Here is a 26,679-nt window from a genome sequence, read left to right as displayed (position 1 = left end):
AAGTAAGGCAAACTGTGAACTCTTACAGTTTATCTTACTTACATTTATCATCGTATGCCCTGCATAACCGGGTGTGCCTATGATTAGTGTCAAGTGAATTATGATAAAGCACACGCAGGTAAAGAAAAGCTTATGTGGGGCTGGAGTGATGGATCAGAGGTTGAGAGCTCAGTTCCAGAATCTGCAAAGAACATTGTCCCCAGTCACTCCAGCTCTAGGGAGACTGGCTTTATTTTCTAGATTTTGGGGACACCTGCATTTATGTGTGCGCACACGAAAACACACACACACACACACACACACACACACACACACACACACACAGAGAGAGAGAGAGAGAGAGAGAGAGAGAGAGAGAGAGAGAGAAAATTAAAAAATAATAAATATTTAAAGAGAGAAAAGTGTATGTCCACTCAACTAAAACTGAACCACCCACAGAACACCCCTTAGCGACCAACTCTTCCTTCTCATAGACCCCATAAGAGGAAGCCCAGATGCCCAAGGCAGTAACCCGAGACCTTTCAGTATTTTAACTCAAGGAGACTGCCGCTGTCTTGCAGTGTGTTTGCTCTGTGCTGTCACATTGCTTCTGAGTAAAATTTCTGACCGCGTTGTGTCCCATATGTGCTGCCTTAATTCTTTGAACAAGATGCTGAGAGATTGGAAACACCCAATCCGGACCATGATCCCCCTTGTAACAGTGGTCAGGTTGGATAGTTGATTCTTGGACCGTCCTCCATCAGGTGAGAACATCTTTAGTTGGGGAGAAAGCTCCCGGTTGGGTACCCAGAAACCTCTTTGGGTTTCCCGCTGCCACGTGACAGAAACGGCATATGGTGGCACTGAGGATGAGCAATGGTTTACTTAGGTTCGCCTTCTGAGAGAGGGTGACCTGAGAGGCAAGTGGTTTGGTGGACGCTGTCTTAACACCTTGCAAAAATTTGACACGGAGCTGGGTGGTCCCTGGCTCTGTCACATCAATTACAGAAGGAACACCAGGCTTCAAAACAATGGTTCTCAACATGTGGGTCACAACCCCCAGGCTCGAATGATGCTTTCACAAGGGTCGAATATAAGATATCCTGCATATTAAATACTCACATCATGATCCACAACAGAAGTAAAATGACAGTTATGAGGTGGCAATGAAATAATTTTATGGCTGGAGGTCACCACAACATGAGGAACTGTGTTCAAGGGTCACAGCATTAGGAAGGGTGAGGGCCACTGCTCCAAGATTAGCTGCGAACATCAACTAACTGATGGTGTCTCAGAACTGGAACCCACGTCCTCTCTCTGACTCCAGCCCAGGGTTCCTCCTACCACGATGAGATCCCTTTGCTTTTCATACTGTGTCACTTTTTCTTCCTCAGCTGTGTCCAGGCAGACTCCCTCTGAGCAGGCTTAAACACAATCACTCCGTAGTGGGTTAAATTTCATCCCTTCCCCATGCAATTTGTGCGTCGAATTCTGAATTCCCAGTTTCTCAGACCATGACCTGATCTGGAAATAGGTGAATGGCACAGATAACTGGTTGAATGGGATGAGGTCATACTGGGGTTCTTGACCCAATAAAATTGATGTCGTTACAAAAAGGGAAAAGTCAGAAACAGGCGTGCACATGGGGGAATGCCGTGTGAAGTTGATGGGGACCAGAGTGTTGTACTCATAAACAAAGAACATCATAAATTTCCAGAAAGCATCCAGTAGTTAGGGAAGAGGCAGGGGTAGACTTCTCCCTCAATACCAGCTGAAGGAACCATCCTCACTGACACACTGATTTTGGATTTCAAGTCTCCAGAGCTGGGAGACAACACATTTTTGTTGTTCTAGGCTACCCAGCTTGTGGTACAGCCCCAACAAGTTAATGCAGACTATCTATAAGGACTTAGTGCCCCTCTGATTCAGCATGACATGCAGGGGCATGTGAATGGGCAAAGCCTTAGACAGTGGGTACTAACAACAGACTATCACCCCTGGGCTTAGTTCTAAATGTACCAGTGGTATCTGTATTCCAGTAAGCCTGCTGTTCCTTAAAGACATATCCAAATTATATTCTTTGGAGATAAGAGATGCCTCAAATATTTCATCTCCAAAGTATAAGATTCTAAAGGCATGAGTAAAACTATCATCCTAAAAATATTTCTTTTTTTTCCTTTTGAGAAATTAAGAAACAGGAGGATCGTAAATTCAGAATCTGCAAACACACTGTAGCTGAAATATTTGTTGCTAAAAAACACAAAGATGTGTGTATATAGTATATGTAATATATAGACACATATACATGATATAAATATTTGCTTTATATGAACACACCACACACACACACACACACACACACACACACACACACATCTTGAATTTGATCTATACTTAACATCTTAACATTCTCCCTTAAATTTCTGTTATTGATTACATATTCTGTCTTGAAACCTTTCTTGGCCAGATTCAGAAAGTATCCAGATACACACAGAAAAGTACTCACCAAGCAAGACTTCAATAACAGATGCCTTCATAGTGGGAGCAATGATCCCCATAAATATCAAAATGGCACCCTGGGGAGAGAGAAAAATACCATCAAACTTCAGCCCGGAGTTCTGAATTGGATGCCCGAAGTATGTGGGGACATTCTGCATCATTTTGCATTGCCCCCTGGAGCCAGGATTTGAAGCTTCGCTTTCTATGGGAAGACACATAGATGGAACTGGATGGCTGCACTGGTACCCAGGGAATCCATTTTCAGTTAGAAAACCCATTCTGGTGATCCGCCTCTGATTTTCTAGAGATTTGGTTTTAGAACTGATAAACAACTTCACAATTTTGAGACTGTGTCCCAACAGTCCTTCAATTTGGCCAACAGCCATATTTATGGTGTCAAGGGAACAATTGAAGATTACAAATAAATCATCTCTTCAGTAAATATTAAATTCCTATAAGATGGCTGCTTTGTAAGGGAGAAGGTGATAAAACTGAATTAAAAGTCAGTTCTCACTCTTAAAAGGCGTAGTTTAATAGAGGTTGAAAAAAAGTATGTGAACACAAATAATCATGGCATCAGAGAGCGTGAGAGAGCCTGAAGGCCTCGTAAGGAAGTGGAAGAGACGTTTACAGAGCAGTGGGTCTCTCACTTTGCTGCATATTGGTATCGCTGGGAGTTTTAAAACCACCAGTGACCAGGCTGTGCCCAAATCAACTGAATCAGAGTCTGTGGGGGGTAGAGTCTGGGTACTAAGCTTTAAAAGTCCTCTGATAGTTCAACAGGCAACTGAGTTCAAGAAGCAGCAGTTGGAGCAGGGCTTCTCTTCACAGTGCATACTAATCCTCTGGGGATCTTGTTCAAGTGCAGATTTCAGCACAGTAGGTCTGGGGCTAGGAACACGCATGTTAAAGAAATGAGAGTCTACGGCTGCTCCACCCTGAATGTGCCCCATCTCATCTCATCTGGGAAGCTAAGCAGGGTCTGTCCTGTTTAGTGCTTGGATGGGAGAAAGGAAGGGGGTTATGTCATCCGTGAGAATAAAGAAAAGGTTCATGTGCTGGGAGCAGCTGGGCCACCTGGCTGGAATAAACAGAGTTCCAAAACAGAAATAGGGAAAAGGGACACCCAGTGTAGGGATGAGCATAAATAGATTTCTAGGGGCTGGAAAGCACAGTGGATCTGAAAAAGTTCTTCTCTACAAAGAACATACCTCCCTCCTTTTAAAGCTATAAGGAGACCCTCAAAGGTTCACCAATACTACCATCCCCTGCTCTAATACTATACTTCATTTTGTTCTGAATCCTTAGGTGGGTTTGAAGGTTGTCATCGAAGAGATAAGGAAACGAAGACGGAAGAAGTTCCAAATTATGACCACAGTGCCATCGGAGAACAGGAGTGGGGTAAAAGGGAGGGGGGCGGGCGCGTCTGCCTTTGGCTCATTCAATAGAAAAGAATATTGTAGAGAATCCAAACGTAAAATGGGCCTGCATTTTATCAGCATTATCACCTAAAATGTTTAAATAATATCAATGGTAACACAACATTCCTTCTCTCTGGGCAAGTGAAATCCCCCATGCAGCTGGGTGGCCAGAAAGTTGGCATTCATAGCTCTATCCTCTGCTGTGGCCCCCGGGGTTTCTTGGTAAATCCACTTTCTGGAAAGGAAAAGCCCCTGAGTTGTACAGTATGCCAATCTCTACGATATAGATCCTCACAAAATCTCATTTTTAAGCCATAAGAGTGATGTTACTAAATGGGAAGTGGATATGCTAATATTCAATATTTAGATATGGATCTGTGAAGAATTAGCAAAGGTGCTCGTCACTTATGACTGAGCCTTTCGTTTTTCTCTCTTGATGCAGTAGACTGGGCTGGGCTGGTCTGTACTTGCAGAGATCCTGGTGCTTTTGACCATGCAAGTGCTCCCTGTGCTCGGCTAAAGAGCTCATACTCTCCTGGGTACCCAACTAAAGAGCTCACCTCGGCTGTAACTGGAAGACCAATACAAGTACCAATGAATTGAAAACTGCTTGATGTGTGAAAGGTTTGTCCTAAACAATTAAATTAGGCACAAAGAGGACCTCACAGCACTGGATCCCTTCGTTGACTTGGCGCAACAATTGTGATACATGAAGTTTCCCAACTGGAGTAGTTGACCACTAGTTAACAGTAGAGCAATGGTCTTGAACTTCAGAGGAGAAACATACAATCTGCTTGTTAACTCAATGCTGGCATAGTATTGAGTTATTTTGGAACCTGTGTAATAAATAATTTTTACTAATTTGAGACACTGCTGAATAATAGGTGTGGGTTCAACCCTAAATATTGGACATTCTTAGGAGACAGATGCAGGATGTGAAGTGTCCCTATCAGATGCGTATGACCAGCGCTACTGTTAGTACTCAGCATTGTAGACGCATCCTTCTCTTTCTCCCACACTTCACATCTCCAGCTGCTAAACTTGCTGCCTCTACATTCATACTGCATCCCGAATCGGTCAGTTCTCATCTTCACTGTTGCACCTGGTCCAGGCCACACCCTGGTCCATCTAGATAACTTTAGTTAGCCTTCCAGGCCAGGGAGGCTAACTAACATGGCCCTGGTTGAAGCAAATTGGTCCGTGGCATCCCTCTGCTCAGTACTGTACAGTGGCTCCCCACCATTCTAAGAAGAAAAGCCAAAGTCTTTGCAGGTGGCTTGAGGTCACACTGGATGTATCCACTTTTCATCCTCCTGATCTAATTTCCCACTATTCTTCCCCTCACTTATTAAGCCCAGGGCACATTGGACTCTTGGCTGTTTCTAGAACATTCCTTTCACCTCATGATCTTACTTCTGCATTTACTGTCCTACTAATTATTTGCTCTGCCTCAAATACTTCCCCAACAGGAGCATGCGATTATTCTTTTATTTCTCCCAGATCTTTGCTTGAGTGTTGCCTTCTTATGGGGTATTCTACAATCACCCCACTTAAAGTCACAATCCCTCTTTCTGTCCACTGCTAAGCCCTATTTGTATCTTTCTATTTTTTCCTGCTTACTTATCACTTTTGACATACTCTACAATTTACTTATTTTATTTGTCCGTTGTTGGGTTCCCCCAACAGAATGCTAACTCCACGAGGGTGGGAATTTTCATTTGAGTTTATAGATGATCAGCAAATACATGTTAGATCAATATGTGAGTACCAAGGACCGTCTCCTTTTCCTAGAAAAGAAAAACAAAGAAACAAAACAAAGAGAAGATGATCTGGATATACACCAAACCCAGCAAATCAGACATTGTAGCGGGAGCTGTTTGAGCCATGCCCTGAAGCACCGCCCTTAGGGAGGTAGCAGGTAACTCTTCCACCTACCTATGACCTTGAGGTACATGCCCCTGGGGCGTGGCCACTGGGGGGGGGGACGGGACCTTAAGACCTGGAATGCGCATACCATGACTTTCTCTTAGCTACCTCATGGTTTTGGATGCTGGAACAGACCAGGACAGAGCTCACCAGAGAACTGAGTTGGACCGAGTCTCACCCTTCCAGGATCCTGTGACAAATTCCTTTATTCTGTCTTGTGAGTTAATCCCCAAATAAATTCCTTTGATCATTAAGCAGACTCTGTGAATTGCTAGCGATATGATCTCATTAATATATTTTCAATAGTAGTCCACACACAAACCCAAGGGGAAACAGGAGCACAGAGAGGAATGCTCTCAGGCATGTCCTACAGCTTCAGAAGTCATGAAGGACATATATGACCTTCACATATGGGGCTGCATGAATAGCCACCAACCAGTTCCAAGAAACAGCTTCTCTAATCCTGGTGAAGATATTACCCAAGTACAACTCATAAGCAATAGAACTGACTAGAAACTCTGTTCTTCTGGAAGCAGAGTGTGTTGAAGACTCTTCCTCATCCCTGCACTCTCCTTCCTTGCTTGGTCTTTTTTTTTCATACTCTTAAATGTTAATGTGGTTTTTGAAATGTTAGGGACAACATTAAACCCCCCCTCTCTCTGATACCCTAGAGGCTGGGGCTGAAGACTGCTTAATTTCGCAGAAGAGGAGTCAGTCAACGCAATGAAGCCATGGGGTGTTCAGCGACTTGGGAACCTTAGTTCCTTCCATGCTCCCAGGAGTGCTGGCAAAAATTGCAGAAGAGCTTCCGAAAGAATGTTACTTCTGCATAAATTATGGATTGTGCTGTGAGCTATAATTTAAAAGTTCCCCAATCTGGAGTTCTGCGGAGGCAGATAAAGCCTGGGTTGTGAAAGAAAACTACGCTTCAGTGTAATCGGATTAGCACAGCCAGCTCAATTAGATATCATGGCCTGAAGTTAGAAAAGGACAAATTTGTAATAAATAATAATAGCACCTTGTTCTAATTTCACCTCTCTTGCTGTGATGAAACACCTTGACCGAGGACAATTTAGGGATCCAAGTATTGATTTCAGCTCACAGGTCATAGTCCAGCATCAGGGTAGGAACTGAAGCAGGAAACCAAAGAGGAATGTTGCTTTCTGGATTGCATAGAGCTCAGGACCACCTGTCCAGGGAATGGTGTTGCCCACAGTGGGCTGGTCTCCCCTACATTAATTCTCAATCAAGGCAATCTCCCACACACATGCCCAGAGGCCAATCCAAACTGGACCATCCCTCTGAGAGTGGATTTTCAAGGCTCTGTTGAGTTGACAGTTAAGGCTAATTAAGGCATACCTTATACTTTCTTCGAAGCCTAAAACCAGGCATGTTTCTAAAATGGGAACGCCTTAGCTATTTTTATCCTCCTCACCCCCTTTTTCCTTTTCCCTTCCCTTCTCCAGCTCACTAAGTAGCTGAGGATGGCCTTGAAGTCTATACCAGTACAGGTTTCTGTGGTGCTGAGGATCCAAACCGGGGGTTTGTGTTTGTTGGGCAAACGCTGTACAAACTGAACTCTGTCTCCATCCCCTCCCCTTGTCTTTCTTGATCATTTGTTGTCTAAATTCTGGAGCATTGCTTGTCAATGAGGGCCACCATGTATATTTGATGAGAAAGTGAGTAAGGCTTGTTCTTACACAGGGACCTTGTTTAGGACATGGGGACCGCCATCTTACTTTCCATTTTAAAGCAAAGGAGTCTGAGGTCAACCATGGGTGAGCGACTTCTTTAAGTCACATATTCAAAGTCAGGCCCAGATTTTATGGTTCTTGCTTCTGGATGATTGTTTATTCCTTGACATGTATAAAATGTATTTTATTGAGACTTATAACAAAGGCCAAACTGGCTTTTCCTGAGATCTATTTGTTAGCTTGCTGGATGCTCACGGGCTAAGAGGGCAAGCTACTTAGAGAGGTCAGAGAGGAATAATGTTCATTAAAGGTGGAAGGAGAGGGAAAGGACAAATAGAAAATGATCTCTGCAGCCCATGCAGAATCCATTGTAATCACCTGCTTAAAAGTTTCCCTGTGTGCAGAAGCTGACAAAATCAGAAATGAATAAGATAAATAAAGATAAAACAACGATCAACCCCTCCAGTTTGTGAGGGGACATTTAGAGACTGTCTCATCATCATCATCATCATCATCATCATCATCATCATCTGTGTGTGTGTGTGTGTGTGTGTGTGTGTGCGTGTGTTGCATGTCCCTGTATCGCCAGCATTTTTACTGCCAGATTAAATAATAGTTACACAATAACTAGAAACCAAGCTGGAGCCACAGGTTGTCATAAGACGTGACCTGTGGGGAAGAGTTACCACTTCACACGATGCCCAACATCCAATAAGGAGTAACACAACCTCTGACCTCCTTACTCATCATCCTCCCTGCTCCACACTCCCCGTGCCCTCCAATTAGAAAGGACCAGCTTCCTAAAGCACAGGTCTGAATGTGCATTCACCTGCCGAAACCTTCACAGCCCACTCATTCTCTAAAGAGCAAAGCCTAAATTCCTCTGGGAGTCATGAGAGACCCCGAAAATGTGATCCAGGCGACTCTTCAACACCATAAAACTGAAATTCTCTTTCAGAATTCTCTCCTCTGGCTCCAGTGCCTATGGACTTCTGATATTTATTTGTGCACATTAGCCCCATGGCTCACTCATATTATCTCTCTGGAATTCCTCACCACCTTCCCCTGCCCCTCACAAGCCTCGCCATTGTCCAGGCTTCAGCCCGTGGTCCACCTCTTTTACACAAACCTTCCTGGCTGCCTAATCCAGCTTCATTCATACTTCTGTTTATGATTCTAAAAAAAAAATGACAGAAAAAGGAAAAGTTTATGTGGGCCCTATGTGTTAAGCAGAGAGAAACAAAATGCACATCCCGGGATCAAGTTGCTGGGAGCCTTCCAGAGGGAGATGGAATGCATTTAGTCATAGCTCACACTTAGGGAGCACGTGCTAAGTGGAGATGATATATTAACTCATTCATCTTTACAACAGCTTCCTGAGGCCCTAGACGCACACAGAAGTCAGTGACTTTGCCCTCAGGGACAAGGCCGGAAGGAAGAGAAGCTAAACTCCCAGATCAGAGGCTCTGCTTTCTGCAAGGCTCTTGTTACTGAGTATCTCCGGACAAGATAGCCATGCTTGTAGGTCGGTTGGTAAAGGGCCCAGAGATAAACCACTCCGGAGATGGTTTCAGGGAACAGCGTCTGCTTTATTGCATGTGAGCAACCACTAATATAATGGAACCCTGCCTCAGATTGTATAATAAAAAGCTCATACCACTGCTGTGAGATATTGTTCTGTATGCTGTGAATGTGTTGCTCTGATTGGTTGATAAATAAAATGCTGATTGGCCAGTAGCCAGGCAGGAAGTATAAGCAGGATAAGCAGATAAGGAGAATTGTGGGAAGAGGAAGAGCTGAATGAGGAGTCACCAGCCAGACACAGAGGAGGCAAGATGACAAGGCAGAACTGAGAAAAGGTACCAACCCATGTGGCTAAACATAAATAAGAATTATGGGTTAATTTAAGTGTAAAAGCTAGTCAGTAATAAGCCTGAGCTAATGGCCAAGCAGTTATAATTAATATAAGCTTCTGAGTGATTATTTTATAAAGTGGCTGTGGGACCGCAGGGCTGGGCAGGACTGGAGAAACCTTCCAACTACATACTACCAGGCCAGCTACCAGCTACTCAAGCTACTTCAGAATTCATCGTTCTGACTTCAGGAGCATCACGTGCCATGTTTCTTATTTAGAAGCGCAGTGTGCCAAGGAGGCCAGCCACCACATCATGCCTGCTTTTTCTCCTACACTCCCCTGGCCATTGCTGGCTCCTGGCAAGCAGGTGCCTCATCTGCATTCTGACTTAGTTGGTCTAAGCTGGTATCGTGCTGTTTGAATGCTGGCACATGGATTCCTCTGGGCAGTTTGCCCATCTACTCATAAAACTACCAGCAAGGAAAAATTGAGTGGATGGCACATTGGCTCAGGTGTGGGGACTGGAAGAGGCTTGAACAACTTAAAGGAACTTCAGGGAGCTGCTCAACCAGGCATGGAAGAGGAATGAAGTTATTATAGAGGAAGGAAGGGGCTACATAAGTCTTGACTGTCATGCCTAAAGAATGTGAGATCATTCCTGTAGGCAACAGGGAGACATGGAAGGCTTAAGAATGATGTTTTTTTCATTTATCATTTTTAATAAGCCCCTTGGAGGTCTATTTGAGCCACCCACTTAGAAAAAAATCTGCCCCATTGGACATATTGGGGTGATATAATGGTGGTGTTGGTCTGATTTAGGTGTGGCTCAGAGGAGCACCCAACCATGCTCAGTCCATGAGGTAGAGAGAACCAGTGTCCATCTGGAAACATTTAGCAGTTATGAAGAGTTAGAATGTTACTTCCAATATGCTGAGAATCCCCCGGGACAGATGTCTCTGTGTGGAGAGAGGCCACATCTACAGCCTTGCTTTCTCCATTTCTGCCTGCCTGTCAATCATCAGCCACTCATTATTGATGAATGTGAGGTGATCAGAAAAGAGAGGAAAAGGAGTTTGGCACTTGGAGGGTCCTTTGCAAGGTGGAGGTGGCCTCGACGTGGACAGTAACCTTGACACAGATTGTAGATCTGGGGGCTTGGTCTCAAAGTCTGCATTCACCGTTGCTCTGATACCAACAGGTACTGTGAGGTGGACACCAGAGTCTTCCAGGATTGAAGGTAACATAGAAGTCCGTTTTCCAGTCCTTCCTGTTTTCATCCCTTCCCTCTTTTGTCTTTAGGAAATAACATAAAATCGTGGTGAGTCAAAAGGGTAGAGCAGACAGAAGACATTTTACTTTTTCTTAATAGATTGGCACGAGGTACGTACAACGATATGGAATGCTGGGCTACATGGTCGAGACTGAGAACAGCCCCCATTGATTCTCTACCCCCCTCAACAGACCTCCTGAAATATCGACGGATTCCAAGTTAGCAACAGAAACAAGTGCAGCTGGAGATTTTAGGGATGTGGCTTTGAGAAGTCGGCAGAAAGCCCTGTTCAGGTATTGTCTGTCACAGACTGAGCATCCACGTCCTCTGATACCTGAAACATTTCGCATATTAAAAGGACACCAATGGCTAGAAGATTCCGTGTCGCATAGTTCCATCTCGTGCACAGAACTCTTTTAAAATGGCATAAAATGACCTTTAGGCTATGTTTTGGGAGATGGGTACAAAACATGTGAGTCTTGAGTTGAGACTTGGGTCCCATCCTCCGGACATCTCATTATGTAAATGAAAATAGTTCAAAATTCCAGAACAAGCTGGGTGGTGGTGGTGGCAGCGCACGCCTTTAATCCCAGCATTCCGGAGGCAGAGCCAGGTGGATCTCTGTGAGTTCGAGGCCAGCCTGGGCTACAGAGTGAGTTCCAGGACAGGCTCCAAAGCTACACAGAGAAACCCTGTCTCAAAAAACCAACCAACCAAACAAACAAACAAACAAACAAACAAACAAACAACCAACCAAACAAACAAACAAACAAACAAACAAAAATTCCAGAACAAAGTCTCAGATTCAAAATACCTCTCTGGTCCTAGGCATTTCAGCTAAGGAATACTCATACTGTAGTAATTACTACCCTAGGTGGGTTGTATCCTGATGTGTAACAGGCAGGCAGAAGGGAAAGATTTTAATCCTGTGTTTGGGGAATAGCTGTTGCCTCTCTCCTTGGAAATGAAGAATGGAGCAGGAGGTACCAGGTCTACTGGCAGCCATCTTGTGGCCATGAAAAAAAAAAAAAAAACAGGCTTCTGGAAGAGCTAGCACAAGAGAAAAAGTTGGGCAACCTGGGGGTATTGTTGGGCACCCTAGGGTGTTGTTGGACTGCCTGAGGTTTTGCAGAGAAATAGAGTGGAAGCTTGGAGCCTGGGCCCAATTCTGGACCCTCTGTTGTATGAGATAATAAATGTCTCTCTCAGCTCGGTTATAACTGAGGGATTGTTTCTACCTGGTGTAATTTTCAGGACCTATTCTTGTCAGTGACTTTAATTAGAGAAGACTAACAAGCCTGTTATACTAGAGTGTTTTCTCAATAAACTATGTAGTGTTTCTCTCCTGGACCCACAAAAAATTCCTTGAAGAGGCAAAATGGGCACTCAAATGCATAGAATTCAGAGTAGGGGGGTTTACTTGCCCAATGTCACACAGCACAGGTCTTCATCCTGCTCTGTTGATTGTATCTATGTACATGTGGGGGTGCCTGTGTATATGTGGGCATGTAGAGACCAGAGGACAACCTCAGATGCATCTCTCAGCCACTGCCCTCCTTGTTTTTTTTCAGACATGGCCGGGACTTCACAGTGTAGGGTTGGCTGGGTGGCCAGTAACCTCATGAATGAGCTTGTCTCTACCTCCCCACTGCTGGGGTTACAGGAGCGTGCCCCTGTGCTCAGCTTTTAAAAGTGGGCTTCCTCCCTGCTTGCACACCAAGCACTTTACTGAGAAGACCCACTACCCAGCTTTGTGTACTTTGTATTAATTATATCACACATCTCATACATGCTGTACATTTCAAACTATGCCATAACTCATTAGCTAATTAGTATGAGGTATAATTTCTACCTCTTCCTTCCTTCCTTCCTTCCTTCCTTCCTTCCTTCCTTCCTTCCTTCCTTCCTTCCTTCCTTCCTTCCTTTCTTTCTTTTTTTTTTTTTCCTGAGGCAGGATTTCTCTGTGTAACAGCCCTGGCTGTCCTGGAACTCACTTGTAGACCAGGCTGGCCTCGAACTCACAGAGATCCGCCTGTCTCTGCCACCAGAGAGCTGGGATTAAAGGTGTGCGCCACCACCGCCCAGTGACATTTCACTCTTACTGGTGCACTGTTCACTTTCAAAGCCCAGTGATATCTATAGCTTCAATCTTACAAGATCAAGGGCACCAGCAGCTCAAACTCAGTCGCCGAGAACATTCACTGGAGTTTAGGTGACTCAGCCAGTCAAAGCCTATAATCTAGCAAGAAAAGATACCTTAGACCATTGGAGGTCTCCCTTGGGCCCTGAGAATTGAGACTCTGAGAGCCTTGAAGTGTGTGACTGTTGAACTGCAGGCCTTGTGGGACCTTGCATAAAAAAATGTCAAGAGTAGGAGAGGGAGGTGACAGTGGGCACAGCTTGGGGAGAAGCAGGGAGGGATGCCTTCATTTCTGGCCCCTTCCCAGGTCCCATTTCCAGTCAGAGGGAGATCCAGCTGGACCCGGTTCTTATACATGACACACATATTTCTGGGCGCTTCTTCTCCATCCAGTTTGGAGTGAGTTTCTGGTTCTGGCTTGGATTAAAACCTTTCCTCATGTTTATTTTTTAGTTAGGTCTCTCTTCCCCGAAATGATGGCTGGGTGGAATAAAAACAACTTCAGATGAGAAGGATGCACGTAGTTCTCTTCTGTTGGCATCGGAGCAGGAGCTTCTTAGAGAGGCTGCATGAAACCCTGAGGCCAGGGTCTGGAAGGAAACGTGGCGAAGGGACACAGTGAGTGTGACCCCAAGTAATGCTTCCAGAACTGCCATGGAGCTTCCCCGGATCATGACGGTACTGCACCCGCAAGAGACATTTACAACTTTGAAGACATTTTGGTTACTACAGTTTGCTTAGGTGGGAACACCACTGCTGTTGGTACCTCACGGATGGCAGGCAAAGTAGATAAAACATCCCACAACAAACAAGCCAGCTTCCCACAAATAAAGAGTTGGCAACGTCTAATTTGTGTGAATGATTATTTCTCGTGGTGTTTATGAAAATATGAGTTGATATTACCACCCAGGAATGTCCCTTAGATCTCACATATATACATGGCTGAATAAGGTGTGAACTACTTATCGATGCATTCCTTTCTCGGGGGCTGCTTTTGCAAAAGAAATTGTGTGTGTGTGTGTGTGTGTGTGTGTGTGTGTGTGTGTGTGTGTGTGTAGTGGGCAGCACCTAAGGGGAGGGGTCTGTCCTCTGATGTCTCCCGGATCTGGAGGTACAGGCGGTTATGAGCTGTTTGACTCAGGTGCTGGGAACTGAACCCAGGTCTGCCGGAGGAATAATATGAGCTTTTAGCCACTGAGCCATCTCCTCACCCTGGGGACCACTCTTGATCACTGAGAAAATCCTACAGCAGAGGCACCCATCCATGGTCCTCGGTTGTACTAAACAGTTCACGCATGTGTCAACGACAGACGTGTACATGCCTATGCTGTTCATCTATGTGGCGTTTTCCACATTTCAGAAACCCCAAAAGGGAAAGCCTTTTTTGGTGTGTGTTTGAAACCATCACTTTGTACCTCGTTAAGAACCTGCCATATGGCAATGCTTACCACATCCACAAAGGCTTCCACCAATAGTGATTTCTAGGGAAACTGCAAATGGTAATTACATTTCTGAAGTGGTAGTTTAGATCTTACGTTGCCAGTGGGGGGAAAAGAAACCCACACTGGTTTGCAGGCATGCACCAATGAGCTCTACAGAACTCCTCCCAAGAACCATTCAAAATCTGGGGAAGGAAATAAGACCCTCTGAGATGAGGTGGGCCAAGAGGGTAACCTCACGGTTACCCCGGAAACCAAGAAAAGCCGAGGAAGAATCTCACGCGGCTCTTAAACATGAACTCCTCTCATCAGAGATGCCTTTACCTAATGCATTTGACACCACATTAGCTCTGCCTCCTCTTTGTGAGTTCTCCCTTGGGCTTTTGTGGTTAGTGACTGCCAAGGGCTATCTACTGTGAATTTAGGGCTGAGTGTCTGTTTCAATTCAACTGGGGTCCCCAGAGCCTCTCCTGGCGCGAACACTCTGTGCTTTCTTGCTCGGCCTTCAGTTCTGAGGCAACAGAAAAGCATGTCCAGCTCTGGGTCGGCCTTGCAGCTGAGATGGGAATAGGAGCGTGTGTTTGTGTGACCCGTTGCTTTCCCGAGTGCCTCTTGGTAAAGAATGGGTTCATCTCAGATGACAGGGCTTCCGCTCTCCCAGAACCGAGTCAAGGCACATTCTTGAATCCCATCGAGTAGAGGCTTGTGGAAAATGGAGGGTGTGGGGGATGTGACTGTGGCTGGCGAATTAAGGGCTGTGGAGGATTAAACGCTGGAAATTGCCAGGGACAAACAGAAAGAGTCGTTTAGATGCAAGACACTAAACTGTCTAGGGGAAGCCACCTAGCCTCATACCCCAGAGTGCCTGAGACCCTTCTTAGCCCTTGAAGAACTTTTAGCCTCACCCACATGCCTCTCCTGATAATTCTTGTTATGTCAGATGGGGTTTATCCCTTTATTCCTCTTCATGGAATGATTTATCTATTCATTTGTTTATTATTATTATTATTATTATTATTATTATTATTATTAAGATAATACAGTGGTTCTCAACTTCCTAACACTGTGACCCTTTAATACAGTTCCTCATGCAGTGGTGACCCCCAACCATAAAATTGTTTTTGTTGCTACTTCATAACTGTAATTTTGCTACTGTTATGAATCGAAATGTAAACATCTGATACACAAGACATCTGATATGCAAACCCTGTGGAAGGGTGGTTCGACCTCCAAAGGGGTTCTGACCCACAGGTTGAGAACCATTGAGATCATGTCTTACTGTGCCGCCCAGGATAGCCTCAAGCTCTGGGCTGAATTGATCCTCCTGCCTCAGCCTCCTTGAATATCTATAGGCATGCGACAGTGGGACTGGTTTTTCACAGAAAGTTCTAGAAGTTTAAAGTACACCCAGTAACAACTCCCATAACAGAGTGCTCACTCAATGCTACTGCACACCACATTCGCTGGGACTTACTTCTCATGGTAATAGTCTAAAGAAAATACTACTGTGCTCATTTACTTTTCAGAGCAGAGAATTGAGGATGTTATTAGGTTGTTCAAGGCTGTAGAGGATTATGCGACTCTCCCAGAACCCGGATGCCAGACCTCAAATCCTGCAGGCCTTCGGCAGCTCATTTCTCCATCGCTCACAACATGGTTCCACCCTCCCCTATCACCTGACTCATGTATCAGATGCATTTAAAATACTTGCTTGACAATAGTTGAATTTCAGGCTGTAAAGCATACACATTGAATAATAAAAGTTGTCATAATTATAAAGAATCATGCCGGGGTCTGAACTCACGGTGCTTTCTCCCTCACAAACGTTAAAGATGATGTACAGGCATCATTTTAAAGTTTAACCAGGCATGCCACCCCCATATAAAAAGCTACTATAGTATATCATAGTTGACTGTGTGTGGGATGTCAAAATGAGAGCCTCTCAGACTCAGGATTCAGCGATGGCATTTGACTCTTCTCATGTCCCAAGGTGGTCTCCTCACACTCCTGCCTAAAGTGGGGCGGGAGAGAGGAACAGCCTGCTCCCTTCATTGTATCGGGAAAGGGGCAGGAGGGGAGCAAAATGCCAATGTATTTTCTTAAAGAAACTCTTGCCTCTAGTGCTTCTCTTGGCTTCCCTGTCCTTTTCCATGGTCCAGACTGTAGGGACGTTGGAAGAGGGAACAAGCTTGGGTTCCAGTGTCTGTGTCTCGTTGGAAACTCAGCTTAGGTTCCCAGGGACTTCACTGGAAGCCACTAAATAGTTGCCCTTCATGCCTGGGATACAGTGGACTTGATTTTGACTTACGATTTACTTATCTCTCAACACAGGGAAGAATGTGCTACCACCGCAACTTCCTGTGTAGCTGGGCATCATAGCACATGCCTACAATCTCAGCATTCAGGAGGCAGAAACAGGAGGATCATTGCCAGTCTAAGGCCAGCTTAGTCTACACAGCAAGTTCCAGGCCAGTTAGGTCGACATAGTGAGACACTGTGTCAAAAACCAATCCACTAACCCAACAACCCAACAAAAACAAAAACAAAGTCAAGCAAACAGACTCCCTGTGTGAGGCAGTCTTCTTGGGGTGGGCGGGGCCTTGGATCCCGCAGAATCGGGAGAGTGGAAGGCCGAAGGGGGCTGCGAATACAGCACCAGCTTTTCAGGGACCGAGGGAAAACTGCAAACCCCAAGCCAGAGCACGGACCACCAGGTGACTACAGGTAAGAGATCCTCAGTGAAATGAGGGCATCTCCAAAAAACCCGTAGTTGGGTCTCACGGGACCCAAAACAGCTGTAGACCCTTCATGGCTTGCAGATTCTGGATGCCAGCCCGTAACAGTGCCAACCCAGCCACTGTTAATGGCTGTTACTGGCCAATGGAAAACGGAGAAGCGTAAGACAGAGACAGTGAGGTCAGCAGCTGCGTGGATGTGGTGTGGGATATACATTTGCAATGCTGTTTTTCAATGTTGCCTAGCATCGTGTACATGCCGATGAGTAGTACATGATTGAGTCAAAATAGGATCAAGGTCACTGAAGACCTCTGGGGCATGGCTTGAAATACGAAGGAACCCAACCAGATTTTATTCAGAGCAGAGGCCAGAGCTATTCCAAGTGCGAGTTCACAGAGTGGGTATTTGTGGAATATTGAAGGGTATTAGGAGGGCGCCCTCGGAATCTGTTTAATTATAGCACACCCATGTTTCTCCTGTCCTCACTCAGCTTCAAATACCACCCTGGCCTACCAAACACGAACCCACTCACCCACTCAGGACCTTTGCCATGGCTCTTATGCCTGTCTGGCGGCATGAAATGCTCTCCCCCAGGGATCCTATGGCACTTTCTGTTATTCCCACGAATAATCATGTAATGAAAATTATTCTCCTGTCTCACTGCTCCTACATCCCCCTCCCACCTTATCCTTCTGGCTTGTGTTTTATGAAGTTGCCCCAACACACACACACACACACACACACACACACACACACACACACACACACTTTCTAGTACATTCCTTGAGACAGGCGGTTCTTGAAAAATGGAGCCTCCTTTGTTCACTCCTGTCCATTTCTGAGAACCGTGAATACACACAGAGGAGGCTCAGTAAATAGGAGATGTTGCTGCTGTCGAACATTATTATTTCAGCTTTCCCGAGCAGCTTATTCCTGTTTGGACACAAATTTCCTCACAGTATTGCACAAGCAGAGCCGGTCTGGGCAAGCCAGCTTGCACCTTTATGTCTAAAGCATATTTTCTCTATCTGGACACAAAGAACCCCAGAGGGAACTCATTCAGCATTAAGACACCAATGACTTGATCCTCTGGAAATTGTACATACTTCCTCCCTCAAGGAATAGAACCCACCCTTTCAAAATTTGAGGAGGAGGAGGAAGAGGAGGAGGAGGAGGAGGAGGAGGAGGAGGAGGAGGAGGAGGAGGAGATAGTGTTTCTTCTTGTGACAGCCTGAAGGGTGATTTCCCACCAAGTTTTGCTGCACGTCCACATGAAACTTTAGCTTTCTTCCAACTGACAGAAGTAAGTAAGTAAGATATCTGAGATCTCTTTCCTGGAGTCTTGCCAATGTAGAGAGTGGTTTTCTTTAGTTTGAGCCCTAAGGAACGGTGATTCCTTCCTTCTATAACAAGCTGCTAACTTCACCCCAGTGAAGATAAAGGAAATCTTTTGGAGACACATGCAGAAGGTTTCCACGTCCCCACCCCAATACCTGGAAAGTGATTCTAAACTCGGGAGATTATTCAAGAACATCCCCCAACACACACACAACAATCTCTTCCTGTGAGTCTTTCCCCCTTCTTTATTATTATGGAGAGGACTGTACCACAAGGTAGACAGCCTTTCTCAGAAGTTTGGCTTAAAAGCTATGTGTTTGGGATGGCAAAGACTGACCTGATAGTGATTTAAACAGCAACCACAATAAACCAGGACCCTGTGTATCTGCTGTGTTAAGAATGAGAGCCTGGCATCATGCTTCTTGGGTTTGAAACTGAGATCTTATTATCTAGGACCTTAAACTTCAAGGACTTCTTGGCCTTAATTTATTTATCTGTGTAAGGAGATAGCAACAACCCTTGTCTGTTTGTTATGAGGGTTTCATGAGTTTACATATGAAAGGGTGTTAATACCATTGATTTTGTGGTAGTTGTTGTTGTTTTTTAATTTGCTTGTTTATTTGTTTTTTCCTGACAGAGTTTAGACTTTCTCTGTGTAGCGGCTCTGGCTGTCCTGGAACTCCCTTTGTAGACCAGGCTGGCTTAGAACTCACAGAGATCAGCCTGTCTCTGTCTCCAGATTGTTATCACTGAGTGATGAGCAGTTGGTCTGTCCACATGGCCATCCTCATTATCACCACACTTACAAAATATGGTCCACATAGACAATAGGTTAGGACCCAACAGAGGGAGCAGTTGAATCTCTCAGCAGGATGCTTCCTGGGGTAAGTTATGGCTTGGTTCTTGTGTGTTTCAGTGAAGAAAACTAGTATGGTCTGAATGTTAATGTCTCTCAAAGGTCACATATAATCCCAGCCCCAAAGGTTTTGGAGTTGGGACCTTTGGGGATGACTAAGTCAGAGACCTTATGAATAGGAGGAACAACCTCATCAAAAGAGGTACCAGGGCTTGAGATGATGGCTCTGTAGGCCAGGGTACTGGCTGGATAAGCATGAGGACCCAAGTTCAAATCCCTAATCCCCATGTGAAATATTGGGTGTGGTCACACACTTATGTATTACTCCAGTGCGTGGGAGGTAGAGACAAGAGGTTCCCTGGGCTTGCTGCCTGCCAGCCTAGTTCCAGTTTCAGTGAGAGACCCTGTCTCAGGAGAATAGAGAATGATAGAGCATGTACCCAGCTCCTCCTTTGTCTTCCCCCACATGCAGACACAGTAAGAACATGCCATGTACCAAACAGAAAGGTGGTTCTCACCAGACATAGAATCTACGGGTGCCTCGATCTTGGACATCTCAGCCTCCAGAACTCAAAATACGTTATTCTGTCTATTGGCCACCAGTCTATGGCGTTTCTTACCGCAGCCCAGATGGACTGAGATGCAAACAGGTCTCATGACCGCCATCTGGCAAAGTACTTGTAGAACCTCAGCACTATGCTCTGGATATATGTGTCTTATAAAATACACAGTTGGAAATCCTAGCACCAAATGTGATGGGATCTACGTGAGACCTTGGGAGGTAAGTAGGCCATGGAAGGGAGCCATCGTGAATGACATCAAGTGTCTTACTACACAGACTCAAGAGAAATTTCTCACTCTTTGCCACTGGATGAGTCAGTGAGAAGCTAGCTGCCTATACACCAAAACTCGTGTCTGTATCATATTCCAGTCTTTGAGCGCTTTGATCGTGGGTTTTCATTCTCTGAAACTGTGGGAAATCAATGTTTGTTGTTTAGAACAGCTAGTCTATGGTGTTCTGTTATAATAGGGCCAACGGAGTCTGTTACAATAGGCCAATGCCTAGAAAGGAAGCACTTCTGTATTTTTTCTCCCTTTTTTTCTCTGTTCAGAAGTTTGTAAGGCTCCTCTGTCAATTCTCTTGAAAGTCTTCTAGAAGGTTGTATTATTTGACCAGTCAAATGGTCAAGAAATAACACCTGACACTTAACTCTCGAGAATTGGAAAAAACTCTCATGAAAAATATATGAACTAGAAACAGAGCTGATTTGTTTTGTAAGTTCTAAGATCAGAACAAAATATAACTGTAAAAACTCTAAGTTGAGTCAAAAGCCCACTAGTATTTCTGTGTTGGGAATTTCTGGCTGCAGGTTTGACTCAGGACAGGATTTGGGCATCTCTTGTCCCCTGAGGTGCAGATGTGGATTTTTACCTTGTCACCTCTGTTCCATGTGAACATTGCCATGTAACAAAGCTTTCATGGATGGTTCCATCAAACATCAGATGGTGCCTGCTCTGGATACTTCCCAGGCAGCCTGGACGTTTCTATTCCTCCCTAAGGACCTCGGGAAGGCTTACAGAAAAGTTTCTAGCTGATTAAAAACAAATTCTACAGCCCGTATCCACAACTGTTTGTGTTAGGGGTGAGGTAACCATGGAAAATGCAATAAACAAAACAGAAATAGGCCTTGCTCCGCTGTGAACACGTGAGCGTGGCCATGCTGCCGTGGGGGATGGTTCTTTTTCTCTGCTTTTCTACTTGTGGTCTGCAAAATAGGAGCTCACCTGGGTGATTTTCAGGCTGGGGTGTGTGTGTGTGTGTGTGTGTGTGTGTGTGTGTGTGTGTGTGTGTGGTGTTTAATGAAGATTTTTGTTGTCGAACAACCAGTACAAACAAAAAGTGATTTCCGATGTCTTATTGTGACGGCCCGGTTTCTCTCGACGCGTTCTCTATAAGAATGGAATCTGTGTAGCCACACTGTGTAAAGCAGCACACACACACACACACACACACACACACACACACCCCGCCTCCCATATAGGCTCAACCCGCTCCTGTCCTCCCTGTGTTTAGAGGCTCAAGAACTTCCCTGTCTTCTGGCCACCACAGAGAGACACATCTTGAAGCAGAGACGGGGAACTTTCTCAACCTTCACAGAAGTTGCCTCTTTGGCTTATCCTCAGCTGAGTGAGGGGCAAGGTCAGACCCTCTGAGCGAAGTAACGGCAACCGGTCTCTAATACTCAGAAGAACCGCACGGAAATTCACAAGTCATTTGCTTATCCCGCCCGAAGACTTAATGTTTACAAGTTCAAAGACGACGACGACAGATGACTGGCCCCATTGAAGCTCTGGTTTCTTGTTTCCGGTCACTTCAGTGAAAATACTTGCTAACATCTGGGTGCTGACAGGGGGACATTTAGTGCTTCGGGCTCTGATTGAGGGCTCCTTGCCACAGCTCTATGAGGTAGGGACTAACCCAAGGTCCCCTTCGTGGATTAGAACACTAGGGGCCCATGGCTTTTAAGTCACTTACCAAAATTTGAAGAAGTGTCAGAGCCTGCTGACTAAACAATCCCCATAGAGCCCCATCGCATCGCAAGGCCAGTTGGCCTCGGCCATGGTCTCTCATGGCAGCGTTAAACCCAGACATCTGACGTTATCTTTGCATGAAGACATGCAGAGAGTCATAGAAATATGCCAGGAAATGGAACAAAATCAGCCATATAGCTTTACAGCTTGGACTATCCATTCTGGCCCAGATATGCTGTAGATGGACACACACACACACACACACACACACACACACACACACACGCACGCACGCACGCACGCACGCACGCACGCACGCGCGCGCGCGCGCGCACACACACACACACACACACACACACACACTTCCTTTACTTGTCTTGTGAAGAACAGTTGCGTTGAATTTCATTTTCATTCACAGTGTCTTAGTAAGATTCCCATTGCTGTGACAAAACACCAAAGCGGGGAGAATGTGAGAACCCGTCACACTCCGTCACTGAAGGAGGTCAGGCGGGAGCTGGAGCAGAGGCAGTGAAGGAATGCCTCACACTGGCCTGCTCCTCATAGCTTGATCAGCCTGCTTCCTTACACCATCCAGAACCATGTGCCTAGGGGTGGCATCACCCACAGTGGGCTTGGCCCTCCCGCTTCAATCATCAACCAAGAAGACGCCCCACAGGTTTCACAGGTTTGCCCATAGGCCAGTCTGGTAGGGGTATTTTCTCAATTAAGATCCCTTCTTCTCAATTAACTCTAGCTTGTGTCAAGTTGATAGAACATACACACACACACACACACACACACACACACACATACACACTATTTTTTTTGCTTGTTTGTTTTTTTTCAAGACAGGGTTTCTCTGTGTAGCTTTGCGCCTTCCCAGGATCTCCCTCCGTAGCCCAGGCTGGCCTCCAACTCACAGAGATCTGCCTGCCTCTGCCTCCCGAGTGCTGGGATTAAAGGCGTGGGCCACCACTGCCCGGCTCACAAACTATTTTTACTTAGTCATTTAAACACAACTATTTAAAACATAGTTTCTGTAAAGCCTATTTTGGCCCACACAATGAAACAGACTGTCTTGTCTCTCTGTTTTATATGTCGTGTGAGGCAATGGAGGCCAAACTATTAGTTAGGCCCCCAGGGTCATTAGATGATCTTCTACCGGCAGACCGCTGTGTTCTTCCCAGCACCCACTGCTCTAACACCAGGCTCACCTCCGGGGAGATCTTGGGGAGGAGACGCTGCATCTGTGGGTACCCGCTAACAGGACCTCCTCGGAGGTTATCAAGCAATGAGTCTTCCCACTGGAGTTTTCTCTGTGCAGTAAAATACCATCCTATAGAAACCATTCACCTTTCAAACCCCCGCTGGAGCTGCCACTCAATATAAAGCCTCATGCCTGCCCTGGAAGGAGCAGATGCTCACATTGCCCTGTCTATTTTTCAAAAGGGGTGGAGGGAGGGACAAAAGTCAAGAAATGTTCCACACCTTTCCCGGGGGAGCACAGAGAGGTCCAGGCAGAGCTGCCGGGGTTATTCAAGACTCCTGGCTTGGTACAGTGGGTCAGACCACACAGCTTTCCTGTGTTCCACGTGTCTTACAGGAATTACAGTGGAGAACAGCTCGAGCATTGCTTGCCGTTCTCGGGGCACTATCCAAACGATCTGCTGTAGGTTCTTTGAAAGAACCTATTCTTCCTACAATTGGTAACTTGCGGGGAAGATAATTAGATCTGCTGAAGGACAGCCACAAACACGATTTCCGCAGCGATATGGAGCAGGAGTCCTCAGCATTCCTGAGGCATTTCCTTTGCGGCCTTCCCCTCCCTGGCGAGGGAGGCAGAAGGTATATTTAAATGAAGCTGAGCCTGGTAAGTTGGCAGAATTGCAATAGAAACGCATTGCTCATTGTCTAGGGCCTATTTTTAATGAAAGAAGATATTTTAATTTAATAAATAAAAGAGAAACCCTTGCAGCTTTTTACCAGCACGTGCACACACACACACACACACCACAACCACACACACACATTTAGCAAAGAAAAAAAAAACCAACAATACAGTGTTTGATCCTGCCTTGCTTCAGGGCATTTCATCCCTCAAGAAACCAGGGAAAAACAGCCTCATAACTTTACCACCAAAACCTCCAAATTTATTGAAACACAACGTAATGGCAAAATATTATTTTCTTAGCAGAAACACATTTAAAAAAAAAAAAAAAAACACCACCATGGCCAAGAATGCCTGGTTCTGTTTTTACAATAAGCTCCAAGAAAATCTTGAATTCCACTCTTGATTTGGGGATGGTTAGAAATGCTGTAGCTTGTTTGGAGCCAAGGATCCTGTCTAATTGTTCAATTGCATCCTTTGTTTAACCTGCGCCTCCGGCGTTTATTTCGTGTTTGTGCGGGTTCCACACAATCATGCTTAAAAAAGATTGTTCATCCTTTCTTCTCGTGCAAAGTTGAGCTATAATGGCAAGGCGAACAATGCCAACCCCTTATCAATAACAGAAGCATTCAGCCCAAGAAAGCACTGCTATTGTAAACAGTCAGAGATTTGCACAGCTAGCCACATTCCATGGAGACCTGCCTCAATAGAGAGACATGGAGATTCCCTCGGAATCGTTTCTGGTTTAGCATCCCTGTGCCCATTCCTTAAATGGCTTTTCATACATTAAGTAGCTGCTATATACTGTGACTATATTCCTTATAGGGAACAAGCTGAACAAAACAAACAAACCAAAAAAAGCAAGAAAGATGTAAATGACTTAAAGTTTCCACATACATGTCACATTGTTTCAACTTACTTTAACCGTAATGAAGATGCTTTAGTGACCCAGCAAAAAACTTTGTTCTAATACTAATAATTTAGCATTATTTATTTATAACACACATGTGGTTATTTACAACCAACCAGCATCTATTTATAATGCAACTCTCTTTAAGTTGAAATTTATCAGCTGGTTTAGGCATTTATTCTTGTTTTTTTCAATGAAAAGTACTTTTTAGTGTTTTTATAATAATGATTGGAAAGCAGCTATATGCATACCATTAGGAATTCATCAGACATACCTTGTTTGAAGAAAGCTGTGGTTTTTTCCCCCCTAAACTTGCCACCACAAAGGAGAGTTATCCTTTTCTCTTTACGCTTTTCTGCATCACAAATCCCATCCAAATTATTCTAAAGAAGAAGCAAGAGGAGGTCCAGGCACCCTTCTCTTCTCAGAGGAGCAAAGCAAACATTCCCATCCACCTCTCAGCCCTTTGGAAAGCGCATTTTGTAACACACACACACACACACACACACACACACACACACACACACACACACACACACGCCTCTCACACTGGGTTTAGTGCTGAATTAGGCGGTCCTCTTTCAAATTTCCACTCCCACTTGCTGTTTTTGGGAAAGGATTTCTAAATATTCTTTTCTAACCCAAAGCACACATGCAGTAAGCAAATTCTACAATTAGGTATTCTGAGATGCAGAAAGTGGAGGAGTTGGGATTTTTATTTCTTTTTTAAAATACATTTTAAAAACTATCCAAGCAGGGGCAGTTGATGTTTTTTTCTCATTTTTTTCTTTTCTTCCTTCCATCCTTTCCTTCTTTTTTTTCTCTTTTTTCCTTTCTTTCTTTTTTTTTTTTAGCACTAATGAATGCAGCTGGATTAAGTTGTTTGCAGACAGAAAAACGGCAAACACCTCCAAGCTTATTCTACTGGACTCTCCCTTCTGCCCAGAGAACACATATTTTTCTTTGTCGTGGAAGCTACTGTTTTGTTTCCATTCTTGCTGCTCAGGGCAAGCCCCATGAAATAATTGAAGTGTAGGCTGCTGGTAACAGGACACACGATAATAATAGCGGGATGTGGACTCTGAGTCATGTTTCACAAAAAAAGGAAAAAAAAAAAAACTTCTCTTGGATATCTCACATCATCGGGGGAAGCTAACTGCCCATTTTAGTTACTTAGACATTAGTGACATCAGCTAAGCCAAAGAGATTTGGCCTCCAAACATGCATAAGTGTATCTCAGCATTTAAAAAAAAAAAATCCAACTGAAAAGTAATATGAGTTCATCTGGCCGCGGTCAAGGCTGCATGGCCAATCAGTGTGATGTGACATCCTTTTCTCCAGCTGGGCAGAGGGTAGCAAAGAGCCATTTATTTCTCCTCCAGCTGGGGAGTGTGCTCCCACGCAGCTGGAGAAGAGAACGGTCTCCCATTCCTGGCACGCCCCTGTCCTCATCTGCTGCATTGAGGGGTGGTTCTCTCCTTAAGACTCTGTTGTTGCCATGCTATTTAGACTTTCTCTTTTTCCTATCCATTTGTGCCCTGAAATTATTTTTTCGATCTTGTTTCTTCTCTCAGCAAATCCTGGTGCCAGGCCCATAGTAGACAGGAAGATGCTTCCCCTGGGAAGTTGGGTGGTCCTGCTGCTCGTGACGGGGGCGGGCTCATCTGAAGCATAACTAAATGGAGCTAATAATAATACTGGAGTTGGGGCTTCTCAGATGCCTTTTCCTGGGAGTGGTGCTTATCATTTCTATGTAACATGTTCCTTAATACTTAGAAGATTCTTTAAGGGCCAACAATGCTAGCTTCATTTTACAGATAAGGGACCTCAGACTCAGATAGTGTGAGCCTTTTCCCCAGGGTCTTTCATGTATTGAAACAAGATCTTGGATTTATATTTAAGGCTTCCTGACTCTCAATCAATGAGGCTTTTTTAATACTTACAATTGTCTTTTTTGCTATTTTTAAATTTAAATTTTTTTGGCAAGTAAAGGACAAATAAAATACAAATGTACTAAAAAGCATATGAAGAACTATTCAAAGATAATGAAAATTGAAAAACCACGATATCTGGTGTAACACAAATTGCTAAACGGTCTTATTAATAGAAAACCCGGAGCCAGATATTGGGGTGAAAGCTGAAAGATCAGAGAAACAGAACAAGCTACAGCCAACCTCATCTTACCAACTCCTCAGC

The 26,679-nt window shown here is 44.8% G+C and overlaps 1 protein-coding gene and 1 long non-coding RNA gene across 2 annotated transcripts in view; one reads left to right on the top strand and one right to left on the bottom strand.

Annotated features, from left to right (window-relative positions):
* Positions 1-24,936, bottom strand: part of Vit (vitrin) — a 127,734-nt gene extending 102,798 nt beyond the window's left edge. Inside the window, exons 1-2 of the mRNA XM_076558789.1 lie at positions 24,758-24,936; positions 2,486-2,555 (exon numbers count right to left, since the gene is read on the bottom strand). Coding sequence (XP_076414904.1) covers positions 2,486-2,537 — 52 coding nt within the window. The 5' untranslated portion in view covers positions 2,538-2,555; positions 24,758-24,936. The remainder of the gene's footprint in view (positions 1-2,485; positions 2,556-24,757) is intronic.
* Positions 3,091-6,079, top strand: LOC143270089 (uncharacterized). The gene is made up of 2 exons (XR_013047015.1): positions 3,091-5,817; positions 5,930-6,079. It is a non-coding gene; the product is annotated as an uncharacterized LOC143270089 (long non-coding RNA).
* Positions 24,937-26,679: the final 1,743 nt, after the last annotated feature.

Source organism: Peromyscus maniculatus, chromosome 22 (assembly GCF_049852395.1).
Source record: "Peromyscus maniculatus bairdii isolate BWxNUB_F1_BW_parent chromosome 22, HU_Pman_BW_mat_3.1, whole genome shotgun sequence".
Classification (NCBI taxonomy): Eukaryota; Metazoa; Chordata; class Mammalia; order Rodentia; family Cricetidae; genus Peromyscus; species Peromyscus maniculatus.
This window is presented reverse-complemented; position numbering and strand designations above follow the sequence as displayed.